The sequence below is a fragment of the Mobula birostris genome, chromosome 25 (genome assembly GCF_030028105.1).
Source record: "Mobula birostris isolate sMobBir1 chromosome 25, sMobBir1.hap1, whole genome shotgun sequence".
NCBI lineage: Eukaryota > Metazoa > Chordata > Chondrichthyes > Myliobatiformes > Myliobatidae > Mobula > Mobula birostris.
Window position 1 is genome coordinate 14,213,769 of NC_092394.1, and position 15,952 is coordinate 14,229,720.

A 15,952-nucleotide genomic window follows, 5' to 3' on the forward strand; every position below is an offset into this window, starting at 1 on the left:
CTTCCTTTCCAGTCCTGATGAAGAATCTCGACTGTTTGTTCATTTTCATACCTGTTGCCTGACCTGCTGAGTTCCTCCAGCATTTTGTGTGTGTTACTCTGGATTTCCAGCATCAAAGGATGCTGAAAAGGGCCCAAAGGATCATTGGGGACCCAAGTCACCCCGACCACAAACTTGTCCATCTCCTGCCGTCTGGGAAACGATACCACAACATTAAAGCCAAGACCTGGACTCTCTAATGGTGGTATCTGAAAAGAGGATGCTGTCCAAGTTGCATGCCATCTTGGACAATGTCTCCCATCCGCTACGTAATGTACTGTTTGGGCACAGGAATACATTCAGCCAGAGACTCATTCCACCGAGATGCCACACAGAGCGTCATAGGAAGTCATTCCTGCCTGTGGCCATCAAACTTTACAACTCCTCCCTTGGAGGGTCAGACATCCTGAGCTAATAGGCTGGTCCTGGACTTATTTCCTGGCATAATTTACATATTACTATTTAATTATTTATGGTTTTATATTGCTATATTTATACTCTGTTCTTGGTTGGTGCAACTGTAACGAAACCAAATTTCCCTCGGGATCAATAAAGTATGACTATGACTATGACCGACAGGCTCCAGGACAGCTTTTTCCACCAGGCCATCAGACCGATTAATTCACGCTGACACGATTGTATTTCTAAGCTATATTGGCTGTTCTGTTGCATATCTTACTGAACATGCTATTTATTACAAATTACTATAATCTGCACATTGCACATTCAGATGGAGACGTAATATAAAGATTTTTACTCCTCGTGCGTGAAGGATATAAGAAATAAAGTCAATTCAATTCAATTCAACCTACAGCATCTCTTGTGTTTAATCAACTGTATTATTTGAATCTTTAATTTCTCAGCTTTATGTAATAGATCTTTCTCATGGTATTCTTTCTCATTCTTAATTTCTGCTGTAATTAAACACAAGATGGGTAATTAAACCCTTTAGCACACAAGGCTTCCTGTGTTTGAGACAATAACTCGTCTATCAGTACCTCGCCACCACAGGAAAAACTCTGCCGAATTTCAAAGTTCAAAGTGCATTTATCATCAAAGTATGTATACTATATACTGTACAACCTTGAGATTCGTCGTTTTACAGGCAGCCGCAAAACAAATAGAACCCATTTAAAAAAACCCCACACAGTTAAGACCTTCAAACACCCAATGTGAGAAAAAAAAGAAAAAAATCGCCCAAACAATAAAAAGGAAACAAGTGACATTCAGAGCATGAACTGCAGAATCCATGAAAGTGAGTCCTCAGCCACAAAGCCAGTCTGGGAGCCTGTTGGTTGCAGGCCACAGCCACAGAGTCAGCTCAGCACAGGGGCGAGAGTAAACCTCTTGGAGCAATAAGCTGAACACCGGCCCATCCCTCAGGCCTGGCACCGATACCCTGATCTTTTCAATCTGGCCGGGTGTTTAAATCTGCCGAACGTCGGCTTGTTCCTCGCTCTTGATCCTAGGCTCTGCCCCTTCGATCCAGTCCCATGTGTGCTCCAGTAATGGCTGAACATCGGTTAACTTCCTGCTCTTAGCCTGGACCCTGCCACTTCAATCTATTCCCACGTACGCTCCAGCAATGGCCAAACATCGGTTCGTTCCTCACTCTTGGTCCTAGGCCCTTCTGCTTCGATCCAGCCCCACGTATGCTCCAGCAATGGCCAGTCATCAGCTCACTTCTTGCTCTCAGCCCAGGCCCAGCTGCTTTGATCCAGACCCGTGTCCAGCTCGTTCCTCGTTCTCGGGCCTGGGCCTCAATCCAGCTCATACCCCCACCGTGCCACCATGACCATACTGCATCACAAGGACTCCAGCTCACTGAATCTGACCCTCGCTTTGCCCAAAGTGTATCTACATGCTGCCCACAATTCAATTTCCCCAATTGCCTTGTATGTCAAGAGATTATAAATCTATATTAGGAAATTATGAACCTAGTTTTATGTGATCAGTCATATGATCCAATCTTTGGAGCTCAACTCTATTCTGAAGTCTGCACTTTGCCCCTTCCAAGACCAATAAATCCTTTTTGTGATATGGTATCCAGACATATAAATTACTCCAGACCCTTCAGATTCAGCTCAGCCATTATAAAAGTGTTGCAACCCTGAAATCCCATTAGAGTCTCGAGGCCAATGTGACATTAGACATTTTGATATTTCTCTACCTCGGGACCTCCTGCATAAACAGGATAATGTTGTGACTGTTTTTCACAAGTAAATGAATAAATTATAACGTGTTCTAACCAGGATACTGATTTCCTTTTTAGCTTTAAACTCTCATGCATTTGTGTATATATGGCAGGAAGAATGCCTCCAACGGACAAGAATCTCTGAAGAGGCAGGGATCGATATCCAAGACTCCAACCTTGACACCTCAAGCCATCAAGCATATCTGGGTGCGCACAGCCTTATTTGAGAAGGTTCTGGATAAAATCGTTCAGTACATTGTTGATAACTCCAGGTAGGATTCCAATATGAAGATATTAAGGGTGACACGGTAGCATAGCGGTTAGGACAATGCTATTACTGCGCCAGTGACCCTGGTTCAATTCCCACCACTGTCTGTAAGGAGTTTGCACGTTCTCCCCATAACAGCATGAGTTTCCTCCGGGTGCTCTGGTTTCCTCCCACAGTCCAATGACATACGGGTTAGTGGGTTGATTAATTACGTGGGTGTCACTGGGCAGTGTGGGTTCATTGGGTTGGAGAGGTCTGTTACCAAGCCTCATCTCTAACCAAATAAATATCCATCAAAGCATCTATTATATGAGCTTCCTGTAGAAACTCTTTTAAATGTCATTCATGCAAGTGGACCTGGGGCAAGATAGTTGGCCCCTTAAACAATATCCATTTTGTATCTCAATCTTGCCACCTTTTTACCTGACTGAAGGTCATCTCAGCTTCAACATCTATTGACCAAGCAGTCGTGAGATAAGGGCTTTTACATCGATCAATTGATGTTCAGTTCAGGCTGCTCTTCACGTGCAGGTGCAGTCCTCCTGTTCCAGTATATTAAATTGTTATATAGATCCTAGAGTCATATAGTGTCAAAGCGGCTTACAACTAAGAGTTTGAAACTTTTGCGTCTAACTGGGGAGACACAACCTTATTTTAAATTGGATGTTTTAAACAGAATGAAAGCATAATGTACATGGACCCATCAGAGGAGATAGAAACCTCTAATACCTTATTCAAGCTTCAAGATTGTTCAAAGTCAATTGCAGTATACAAGTGTAAAGGATAACAAAATAATTGTAATGCCGGGTCCATTGCGTCACACAAAATAACAAAATAATAATTTTAAAAAGACATAATAAATATTAAAACATAAGTCAGCTTATATGCATAGATAGATTGTACATCCATAAAGTGACGCTAGGCACAGGTGTGTCTGTATATAAGGTGAATGACAGGAAATGATGAGGTAATCATGTGGGTGGTGTGGAGGGGTGGGTTAGCGGGTAGAGGTGTTGATCAGTCTTACTGCTCGGGGAAAGTAACTGTTTTTGAGTCCAGTGGGCCTGGAGTGGATGCTACGTAGCCTCCTCCCTGATGGGAGTGGCACAAACGGTCCATGAGCAGGGCGGGTGGGACCCTTCGGGGGTGGCATGCTAGAGTAGCATTAGCATAACACTATTACAGTGCCAGCGACCGAGATTCAATTCCCACTGCTGTCTGTACGGAGTTGTATGTTCTCCCCGTGACCGTGTGGGTTTCCTCCAGATGCTCCAGTTTCCTCCCACATTCCAAGATGTACAGGCGGGTTAGAGGGTTAATGAGTGTAATTGGGTGGCACGGGCTCACTGGGTCGGAAGGGCCAGTTCCCGAGCTGCATCTCTAAATAAAATAAAAATAAAATTGATGTTCTGGCTCCTTTCTGTATATACTTGGTCCTTGATGGCAGATAGGCTGGTGCCAGTGATGTGTTGGGGATGCACTGGTTGTCGTCATGATCATTAATTAAGACTTCAATTTAATCCAATTTAAACTGCCACCAAACAGTTGTCTAACAGTGGTGCTGTTACAAGACAAGCAAGATGATCAACATTGACATTTTTTAAAAATCCCTCTCCCTTTTTCAAGTCTACTCTGTCTGAGTGAATTAGGATTGAACTAGAGGCCACTAGGTTAGGTCTATCACTGTGCAATGTGCAGAGCCCACACACCGTGTTTAAAGTTTATAATCCAAAAATGCGAATTCCAGGTGGAATTGTCTCTATCCCCTTCTGGATCCAACTGAATGATGGCTGTGTAGTTCGACAAGTTGGTTTAGGATTACCCTGGATCAGCACAGGTTCATTGGCATCCACACAGCAAGACAAATGCCCGTGACCCACGCTGTAAATATACAACATGCTGCATTGGTTAAGCCACTCTGTCCGTGCCTGAAACGGGAGCAGTGCCCATTGCCAATGTGCACGACGCATTGGCGCATGATTTGGGCCCCTTCATTGGAAATAAAGCATTTGAGACAACCCTGTGCAGGAGGCATACTTGCTTCCAGGTGATGCTCTGGAGATTGTCACACAATCGGGCTTGCCTGAAAGTGGAGACAAAGAGGGGCCTGGCTCCGTCCAGTGCTGGTCACCACTCATCCCTATCTCAAAGTTCTGTTCCTGCCTGTCTTTCCCTGAACTATTTGCCACCACCCTTTGTTTAATCAACTTCACTTCCATCCTCTGGACGGACCCTATAAAGAGCCATAACCTATATCCACAACCTTGTTTGCCCACGTATCACTGGTGCTCTCATGAGGCAACTGCCACATGCTCTAGATCTACCTCTCGTACCATAACCAAGACTTTATCTCTTGGAAATGATCCTGCTGACAAACTTCATACCTACATGAGGCGATGTTGCTCTATAAAACCCTGATTAGACCACTCTTAGAATATTGTGCTCATTTCTGGTCGCCTCATTATAGGAAGGATGAGGAAGCTTTAGAGAGGGTTCGGAGGAGAATTACCAGGATGCTGCCAGGATAAGAGAACATGTCTTATATGAGGATAGATTGAGCAAGCTAGGGATTTTCTCGATGATGTGAAGGTTCATATGGTTCCATTTATTATCAGAGAATGTTTACAGTATACAACCTGAAACACTTGTCATTGCAGACATCCATGAAAAATTGAAGAACCCCACAAGAATAAACGACAGAAAAATGTTAGAACTCCTAAGCTCCCCTCTCCCCCTCCCTCGCACAAGCAGCAGCAAGCATCAATGCAAGAACCTGCCCATTCCTCCCCAGCCTGTTTCAGCAAAAAGCATCAGCACCCGTCACCCACCAAACGCCCAAAAAGAGACCATGACCTGCGGTCAACAAAAACTGTTGTTCACCAGACAGTTCAGTTTGATCTCTCTCTCTCTCTCTCTCTCTCTCTCTCACACACACACACACACCACCCATTTTCACAGTCAAAGGGGAGCCTGACCGTTGCTGTTATGATATTATAGTCTGCCACGTCGCTTTTCCCTACATCCGCTGCAGTGAAATCTTGATGTTCCATCTCCCATGACACCTCAGTCATCCTCAGGGCAGCACCCCGGAGACACCATCTCCCAAGCCGTGCCTGGAGAATGTCGGAAAACGGTCAGCCGACAAGCTCCATGGACGGAACTCATCTGCTGTAAAAAAAAATAAAGCGGTTTGAGTGCCGTTGCAGATCAGGACCTCGAGAGACCCCACCCACCTTGAAAAGGAAAACAAAAATGCCATTAAAGAGAGGAATTAAGCTGTTTTTCGCAGATGGGTTCAAAGAGGCAACCACTTGTCACTATCTTAAATGGACAATATCTTGGTAGGGGAGGGAGGGGCAGTGATATTGGTCTTGATATCTTCAGGGATGTATAAGGAGTCTGAGAGATGACGTGATAGAGGCGTACAAGTTGAGGAGAGGCATAACTTGAATGGATAGCCAGAGACTTTCTTCCTAGGGCAGAATGGCCAGTACAAAGGGGTATAATATGAAGGTTTTGGTTTGACCCCTTAGCCCTCAAGTGGGGCATAGGGCCATTGATGACCTCCCATCTCCATCGTCCTCTGAAGTTGGAGTTCATTAACGTTTCTATAATCCATTGCATCCACTGTACAGGGGACTGGCCTGTACTGTTCCACCAGAGCCCTGTTGGCCGGCTTTGGCTGTTCCCACCTCTCGTGATTGGGACGTCGGGTTGGACTTTGAGAGGCATGATTTGAAGGTGATTGGAAGAAAGTATGGGGAGGGGGGAGAATGTTGGTGGGGTAGAAGTGGATACATTTTAGAGATTTCAGAGTTTCTTAGGTAGGTACATGGATGAAAGAAAAATGGAGTGCTATATAGGAGAAAAGATTAGATTGATTTTAGAGTAGGTTTAAAAGCCAACACAATATTATGATCTAAAGGGCTGTACTGTGCTATAATGTTCTATATTCTAAATATAGTTGTGTTGTTTTGTGTCTTCTAGTAAATATTACGAGAAGCAAGCTCTAATAGCAGATCCCGTCTGTGGACCCATACTAGCGTCTCTGCTTGGTAAGGTTCTAAATTCATCTTTTAATTCCTCATAGAGGAAGTAGCCTACTTTCTTTTATTTGTTACAATAAAATCAAGGAATCTGTGTACAGTCTAAAAGTTCTTGCCAGCTGCTTCCTCCTCACCCATGGAGTAAGAGTTTCACATGAATGATGTGCAGCCCTACTAGAATGGACAATATCTTGGTAGGGAGAGGCAGTGGTATAGATCTTCAGGCAAAAGTAAGGCAAGGAAATTATTCTCAATGTTCTTATTTGGAATTCAAGGTTAAGTTCAAGTTTATTGTCATTAACAGAAGTTTGGATAGGTACATGGATGGTAGGGGTATGGAAGGCTATGGTCCCTGTGCAGATCAATAGGAGTAGGCAGTTTAGATGGTTTGACATGGACTAGCTGGGCCAAAGGTCCTGTTTCTGTGCTGTACTTTTCTATGACTCTAACCGTACAGAAAAACAGTTGTAAACTAAACATCGTTCTGGGGTCAAGGTGAAAAACACAAGACATATAGTCACACACAGCACATATAGTTACGATCCAGCACATACTGTCACAAAGTAATATTAACGCAGGTCCCTGAGTGGGTGAAGATTGACAGGTTGGCATAAAGTGCGGAGGTGCATGCTTATGTCAGACAGTATAATGTGACTGGCATTACTATAATGAAACAAACCATAGTATAAGTATGTGAAACAAAAGCGATAAACCATGGAAAGTGACCAGTAAAGATGAGAGAGAGTCCATGAATTGAGATGAACTAACATTCTGATAAGCTGTGTCCATATCAAGCCTTGCCAGTGTATTGGAACCTGGATAATTGATAAGTAACTTAGACGAAGGTTCACTGTTTCAAATTAACATTTTAGGGTAAGTGCGAGCTTTAAGTTCCAGTAATCACATAATTCTCGGATGGATTACATTACCGATGGAGAGTTTGAACTTTTTTCAAAGGTGAGGAAAAACCTGCTTCTGGAAGTGAATCGTGAAAGTAGTTTTGACAGGAAGATCAGCTTAGGGGTGACACCATGTCACAAAGTTCTGCGTACTTACTGAGTAGGTACACAGAGTTTCAGAATTTAGTGCATATCAAGGGTTGAACGCAAAGTCTAATTAGCATTGAGTGCTAAGATTGATGACCCTTTGACTACAATCTTAAATTAGTGAACCCTTATTACTTGCAATATATTTGCATTCTTTTTTGATCCTTAATCTAGCTAAAGTTTCAGTATCATATTGGATTTGTCAGTATAATGACAGCAGGAGGCAAATCTAGAGTTTCTCTAATGACGTTATTTAAAGTGACTTACCTGTGTGGATCTCCTGACTATTAGTATGACTGATAATGATGTGAATTAGCTTCTCAGCACAAAGCCTAAATCAGGGTTTCCTTTTAATAATTGAGTCATCTCAACAGAGAATGTCACAACTTCACAACGCATTTGTTACATACTGTAGAAGAAAATATGACCAGAACTTGTGTGTCGAGCGAGACCTCCTTAGGGCGTAGCATAGCAGTTAGTATCACGCATTATAGTGCCAGCAATTGGAAGATCGGGGTTCAATTCCTGCCCCTGCCTGTAGGGAGTTTGTATGTTCTTCACATAACCACGTGGGCTTTCTCTGGGTGCTCTGGCTTCCTCCCACTTTCCAAAAGATGTATGGGTTAGAGTTAGTAAGTGTCGTTATGCTATATTGGTGTTGGAAGCTGCCAACACATGGGACGCATGCTCCCCGGTATCCTCTGACTGTGTTGGTTGTTGGCACAAACGCCGCATTTCACTGTATGTTCTCATGTGACAAATAAAGCTAATCGATCTTTAATCCAGTTCCAGCTGGACTGGGAAATGCAGGAATGAATAAAATTTGACAGAGATTGTGATTTTGCAAATGGAACGAGCAAATTTTATCACCCATGGCTAAATCAAATATTTTTGTTTATCATTTCATTTCCATTTTGCTCTGCTTTGGTTTATAAAGAAATAATTTATGTTTTTTTTGTTGCAGTTGGGCCTTGTGCACTAGAATATACAAAACTTAAAACTGCTGACCATTACTGGACAGACCCATCTGCTGATGAACTGGTACAAAGGCACCGTATTCATGGGGCACATGGACACCAGGATTCCCCGTCTAAACGGCCGGCTCTTGGTGTAAGAGTCAACTTAGTATAAAATCTGTTTTTAATGTATTTTAATAAATCTAATAAATGTTATAGTTCCTAGAGTGAAGGAGAATGAGGGGGATGTTATCCAGGGATACAAAATTATGAGGGGTACTTTACTTTATTGTCTCCAAACAATTGATACTAGAGCGTACAATCATCACAGCAATATTTGATCCTGTGCTTTGCACTCCCTGGAGTACAAATTAATAGTAAATAGTAAAAATTTAAATTATAAATCATAAATAGAAAGGGGAAAGTAAGATAGTGCAAAAAAAAACCGAGAGGCATGTCCAGATATTTGGAGGGTATGGCCCAGATCCGGATCAGGATCCGTTCAGCAGTCTTATCACAGTTGGACAGAAGCTGTTCCCAAATCTGGCTGTATGGGTCTTCAAGTTCCTAAGTCTTCTCCCGGAAGGAAGAGGGACGAAAAGTGTGTTGGCTGGGTGGGTCGTGTCCTTGATTATCCTGGCAGCACTGCTCCGACAGCGTGCGGTGTAAAGTGAGTCCAAGGACGGAAGATTGGTCTGTGTGATGTGCTGGGCTGTGTTCACGATCTTCTGCAGCTTCTTCCGGCCTTGGACAGGACAACTTCCATACCAGCTTGTGATGCACCCTAGAAGAATGCTTTCTATGGTGCATCTATAAAAATTCATGAGGGTTTTAGGGGGCAGGCCAAATTTCTTTAGCTTTCTCAGGAAGTAAAGGCCCTGGTGAGCCTTCTTGGAAAGTGGACTGTCCTTGGTTGGACCAAGTCAGGTCATTTGTGATATTGATCCCGAGGAACTTAAAGCTTTTGACCTGTTCCACTTGCGCACCACCAATGTAAATGGGGTTGTGCGGTCCGCTACTCCTTCTGAAGTCAACAACCAATTCCTTCGTCTTGCTGACGTTGAGGGATAGGTCATTGTCTTCGCACCATGCCACCAGGTTCTTAATTTCCTCTCTGTACTCAAACTCATCATTACCCGAGATACGACCTGCAATTATAGATTAAATAAATGCAAGCAGGCTTTTTCCACTTGGTTGAGACTACAACGAGAGGTCGTGGGTTAAGGGTGAAAGCTGAAATGTTGATGGGAAACTTGAGAGGGTACCCCTTCCCTCAGAGGGTGGTGAGTGTGGAATGAGCTGCCAGTGGATGTGGTGGATGCAAGTTTGACTTTAATGTTTAGAGCAATTTGGGTAGGTACGTGGATGGTAGGGGATGGTAGCCCTCCATAGGGCTATAGTCCAGGTGCAGATCGATGCGACTCGGCAGACAGACTAAGTGGCCTGTTTCTGTGCTGTAGTTTTCTAAGACTCTTGGGAAGTAAAACCACTTTGCAAATTATTCAAGGAATAGAGTGCCTTTTTGCATCTTTTGTGCTGCTACATGCTGATTAGGTTATTGTGCTCAATCACATGCATGAAAGGATTCTGAGCTTGTTCTTGCACAGATAAACAACATTCCTAATGGGACGGTGAAGGCAAGCCTAGAGGTCATGGGTTAAGGGTGAAAGGTGAAATGTTTAAGGGGAACTTGAGGGGGAACTTCACTCAGAGGGTGATGAGAGTGTGGAATGAACTGCCTGTGGAAGTGATAGATGTGAGTTTGATTTCAACACTTAGAGAAATTAGGACAGTCGCATGGATGGGAGGGCTATGGTCCTGGTGCAGGCAGTACTTTGTCATATACCAAGTCAATAAGAGTTCAATGTTACTTAGGAGAGTTGTGGGTTCATTTGAAATTTATAGACAGTTTGTGGTTTCCAGTTCAGATGCTTAAAGCCAAGAACGTGGAAACAGTTGAAAAAATAGCCAGGGAGAAGAGGGTTTATGAGAATGGATTGAACGGGTCACTTAGCTTTCACATATGGTATTAATTTGATGCAGAATTAGAAGATCGTTCTTATAAATGTGCAAATGTGCTGTGTAACTAAGACATTGACACATTCAGTATCTGGCATCATGTTAGCTCTTCACAATCAGGACCAGCACCTTGCCTGTATGATTGGGAGAGTCGTTGTGATCTATGCAACCATAGAGGGGCAGCACGGCAGTGGAGCAGTCAGCATAACGCCATCATAGCGCTGGCTGTAAGGTTTACTGTCGCTCTCTATGAGGAGTTAGTTCTCCCCGGGACTGCATGGCTTCCTCTGGGTGCTCTGGTTTCCTCCCACAGTCCAAAGACATGTGAGTTAGGGTTAGTAAAAGGCATGGTTTGTTGACGCTGGAAGCATGGCAAAATTTGAGGCTGCCCCTCCCCCACTCTGGCACATCCGGGCTGTGTGTTGGTCGTTGACACAAACAACGCACTTTCACCAATTTTTTTCAATGTATATGTGATAAATAAAGCTAATCTCAATAACTGGATATTGGGGAAGGATTGAGCTTAGTTGAGGCTCTCCTGTTTTTTTGAGAAACCTGTCCTGATACTTCAGGTGAGCACTTGTGGGAGACTAATTCCCACGGGGTCGAAGTATCAGGAATCAGGGCGGTGAATGCACAGATTGTTTGATCAAGCCGATGAATTTGTATTTTCTAGATAAGGAAGCGTCACTCAAGTGGAAGCATGTCAGAAGATAAATTTGCTGCTTCAGCGAGAGAATACGTGGAGTCGTTACATCAGAATTCCAGAACACACCTTCTGTATGGGAAGAATAATGTACTTGTCCAGCCAGTAAGTAGTGCACAGAAAGCGAAGTATGTAACCCTGGGCAATTGTGTATAACCAAAGTCAATACTAAAGGCTTCAGTGGTGCCCAGTGTATTGAAAAAGGTTGAAAGGGCTGTATGATAGTTACTGGCTAATATTTTAACCCTTTACTTTCTGCAGTGTTACTTACACCGACAATCACTGCAGTCACATCCTTTGACAAACTATTTTGAACACAGAACATTACAGCACAGTATAGGCTCTTACAACCTACTGTAAGATGAATCTAACCCTTCCTCCTAAATAGCCCGCAACACACACAAAAGTTGCTGGTGAACGCAGCAGGCCAGGCAGCATCTCTAGGAAGAGGTACCGTCGACATTTTGGGGCGAGACCCTTTGTCAGGACTAACTGAAAGAACAGCTAGTAAGAGATTTGAGAGGGGGAGGGGGAGATCCGAAATGATAGAAGACAGGAGGGGGAGGGATGGAGCCAAGAGCTGGAAAGTTGAATGAGAGGATCATGGGACAGGAGGCCCAGGGAAAAAGAAAAGGGGGAGGGGGGGAAAAAGCCCAGAGGATGGGCAAGGGGTATAGTCAGAGGAACAGAGGGAGAAAAAGGAGAGAGAGAAAAAGAATGTGTGTATATAAATAAATAACAGATGGGGTACGAGGGGGAGGTGGGGTATTAGCGGAAGTTTGAGAAGTCAATGTTCATGCCATCAGGTTGGAGGCTACCCAGAAGGAATATAAGGTGTTGTTCCTCCAATCTGAGTGTGGCTTCATCTTTACAGTAGAGGAGGCCGTGCATAGACATATCAGAATGGGAATGGGATGTGGAATTAAAATGTGTGGCCACTGGGAGATCCTGCTTTCTCTGGCGGACAGAACGTAGGTGTTCAGCGAAATGATCTCCCAGTCTGTGTCGGGTCTCGCCAATATATAGAAGGCCACATCGAGAGCACCAGACGCAGTATATCACCCCAGCCGACTCACAGGTGAAGTGTCGCCTCACCTGGAAGGACTGTCTAGAGCCCTGAATGGTGGTGAGGGAGGAAGTGTAAGGGCATGTGTAGCACTTGTTCCACTTACAAGGAGGGAGATCAGTGGGGAGGGATGGGGGGGAACGAATGGACAAGGGAGTCGCGTAGGGAGCAATCCCTGCGGAAAGTGGGGGGGGGAGGGAAAGATGTGCTTAATGGTGGGATCCCGTTGGAGGTGGCGGAAGTCACGGAGAATTGTATGTTGGACCTGGAGGCTGGTGGGGTGGTGGGTGAGGACAAAGGGAACCCTGTCCCATGATCCTCCCATATCCCTTTTGCCTATCACCTGTCCAGCTCTTGGCTCCATCCCTCCCCCTCCTGTCTTCTCCTATCATTTCGGATCTCCCCCTCCCCCTCCCACTTTCAAATCTCTTACTAACTCTTCCTTCAGTTAGTCCTGACGAAGGGTCTCGGCCTGAAACGTCGACTGTACCTCTTCCTAGAGATGCTGCCTGGCCTGCTGCGTTCACCAGCAATTTTTATTGCTTGAAATTCCAGCACCTGCAGGTGTTTGCGTTCCTACATAGCCCTCCATTTTTCTTTCACCCATGTGCCTATCTATGAGACTCTTAAATGCCCCTAATGTACCTGCTTTTACCACCATCCCTTGTCAGGGTGATCCATGCACCCACCACTTTCTCTGTAAACAAACCTACCTCTGACATCCTTTATGCTTTCTTCTAATTAATCTACCTTATCATGCTGAGATACATCCTAGAATGCCCTGGGACGCATCATCAGTGATGTAACCTGGGGTCAGAATTATTTAAAACAAAATGAAAAAGAAAGTAATTCCAGTTTCATCCTTAAAGACTGAAATTACAAGGATGAAAAAGGTCTTTTTTTATTGTCGTTTACACGATTTTTTTTTGCACACGGGTGGGTGGGGTTAATGTTTTTCTTCGAATGAGTTCCATGGTTTTCTTTGTTTCGTGGCTGTCTGTGGGGAAGACAAACCTCGGGGTTGTATACTGCATAGGTAAGACATAGGAGCAGAATTAGGCCATTCGGCCCCTTGAGTCTGCTTCACCCTTTAATCATGACTGACCCAACTTTCCTCTCAGCCTCAATCTCCTGTCTTCTCCTCATGTCATGCCCTGACCAATCAAGAATCTATCAACCCTTGCCTTAAATATACATACAGACTTGGCCCTCACAGCTGCCTGTGGCAAAGAGTTCCACAGATTCACCACTCTCTGGCTACAGGAACTCCTCATTGCCATTCTAAAAAGACGCCCAACTATTCTGAGACTGTGTCCTCTGGTCTTTGACTCTCTCACTGTAGGAAACATCCTCTCCATATCCACTCTATCAAGGCCTTTCACCATTCAACAGTTCTTAATTAGGTCACCCCTCATTCTTCTGAATTCCAGTGAATACAGGCCCAGAGCCATCAAACGCTCTTCATATGACAAACTGTTCAATCCTGGAATCATTTTTGTGAACCTCCTTTGAACTCTCTGCAGTTTCAGCACATTCTTTCTAAGATAAGGGGCCCAAAACTGCTCACTATACTCAAGTGAGACCTCACCAGTGCTTTATGAATTCTCAACATTACATCCTTGCTTTTATATTCTAGTCCTCTTGAAACGAATGCTAACATTGCATTTGCCTTCCTCACCACAGACTCAACCTGTAAATTAACCTTTAGGGAATCATGCACAAGGACTCCCAAGTCAGGGTGATAAACAGTACTTCAGTAGGGTCTCAGTAACACAGACAAGTTGTAGGAGGAACACAGCAGCATCTGTAGAATGTCTTGCATTTAGCAGTGTGTCAGTATAGTTTTTGTATTCAAGTCTGAGGGATAAACGTTAACCCACAAATTTCTGTTACTGCAGAAGTGCCCAAGTATGTAATTTTTTTTCCTGTAATTTTTTTCCCCTCCACTCTGAGCTTTCCATTAGCTCTGTTGTCCCCTGTGTAGTGTGAAGCTAAAGTTGTACTTAGAGCAGATCTGTCAGGGAAGGACATTAGTAAATCAATTCTGAGGAAAATTAATAAACCCAAAACATGAATTCAATTTCTCTCCTGATCTGCTGAGAATTTCCAATGTTTTTTGTGCTTGATCTTTTTTTTTATGACTCTGCTGGCTGGTGCGTTTTGATGGCTCTGGGCCTGCACTCGTTGGAGTTTAGAAGGATGAAGGGTGGCTTTCATTGAAACCTATCAAATATTGAAAGCCCTGGATAGACAGGATGCGGAGAAGATGTTTCCAATAGTGGGAGGGTCTAGGACCAGAGGGCACAGCCACTGAATGGAAGGATGTCCCTTTAGAACAGAGATGAGGAGGAATTTCTTTTAGGAAGAGGGCGGTGAATCTGTGGAATTTATTGCCACAGATGGTTGACAAGTTATTGGGTATATTTAAGGAAGAGGTTGATAGGTTCTTGATTAGTCAGGGTATCAAAGGTTATGGGCGAAGGCAGGAGAATGGGATTGAGAGGGATAATAAATCAGCCATGATGGAATGGTGTGCAGAACCAATGGTTCAAATGGCCTAATCCCACTCCTATGTCTTACGGTCTTGTGCCTTTGCTTCTGGTACAAGACTATAAACTTACCAGATTTACCGAGTTCACTTTCACAGTTAGCCGTGATGATTCAAAACTGTTAGATTAGCACCACAATGACTTGGTCATTTAATGAGCAATCAAAAATTAGCAGGTGGAAGAAATGTATGTAAGTACATTAAACGGTGCCTCCTCACAAATTCATATCTCTGACCATAGTGATTAGATATCAAATTAGCAAACCCTGTATGAGGGAACTGCTCACTCTAAATCCATAGCATGATTGTTCTGCAAAGCAAAGTATTCCATAGCCCTTTTGAGAAGAAATTAAATGATGTTGTCAGTTAATACATTTGTGAGAGAATCTAAATCTTTATGGATCTAAAAATATTCTAAATTTATCCTTTCTGTCATTTGAGAATATCGAAAGATCTGACAGTGTAATCAACTCAAAATTGCTTTGGAATGCAGCCAGACACTTTTCAAAAATATCAAAACTCAGTCAAATAATCTTTGTCACAATTGATAAAGTGAATCAGAAGGAACAAAATAAGAAATTTAATATTAAGAGCAATTGAGTATTGAATAATTATTCAGTTCTGCATGAGGCATTTTGCGCAAATCTCATGTGAAGTCATGCTGTTCTACTTTCAAGTCCTCCCCACCATTCCAGACCATGGCCCAAAGATCTCCCCTCACTTAAATGTACTGAGGCAAGGGGAAGGTTCTTGCTTTTAAACAATATCTGAACTGTCTTACAGGGATTGAAGCATAATCAGATAATGCATGAAAAGTGCAGACAGTATGAATATTTGAGGGTTGTGGCACACTTGTCATAATGACTAGATAAATAACATTATTAAAATAGATTGAGATTTAGCTATCAGTCAGATGCCACTGCTCTTCAGAGTAGTCCATTACATCTTTCGCGGTCATTTGAAACAGCACATGTGGTTTCAGATTAAAGCAATCAGAATCGGGTTTATTATCTTTAACGTATGTTGTGGAATTTGCTAATTTGTGGCAGCAGTACAATGCAAGA

The 15,952-nt window shown here is 43.4% G+C and overlaps 1 protein-coding gene across 1 annotated transcript in view; it reads left to right on the forward strand.

Annotated features, from left to right (window-relative positions):
• sgsm2 (small G protein signaling modulator 2) overlaps nucleotides 1-15,952 on the forward strand; it is a 274,118-nt gene that overhangs the window by 186,819 nt on the left and 71,347 nt on the right. Inside the window, exons 4-7 of the mRNA XM_072242777.1 lie at nucleotides 2,347-2,505; nucleotides 6,489-6,556; nucleotides 8,558-8,703; nucleotides 11,245-11,379. Of these exons, the coding sequence (XP_072098878.1) occupies nucleotides 2,347-2,505; nucleotides 6,489-6,556; nucleotides 8,558-8,703; nucleotides 11,245-11,379 (508 nt within the window). The remainder of the gene's footprint in view (nucleotides 1-2,346; nucleotides 2,506-6,488; nucleotides 6,557-8,557; nucleotides 8,704-11,244; nucleotides 11,380-15,952) is intronic.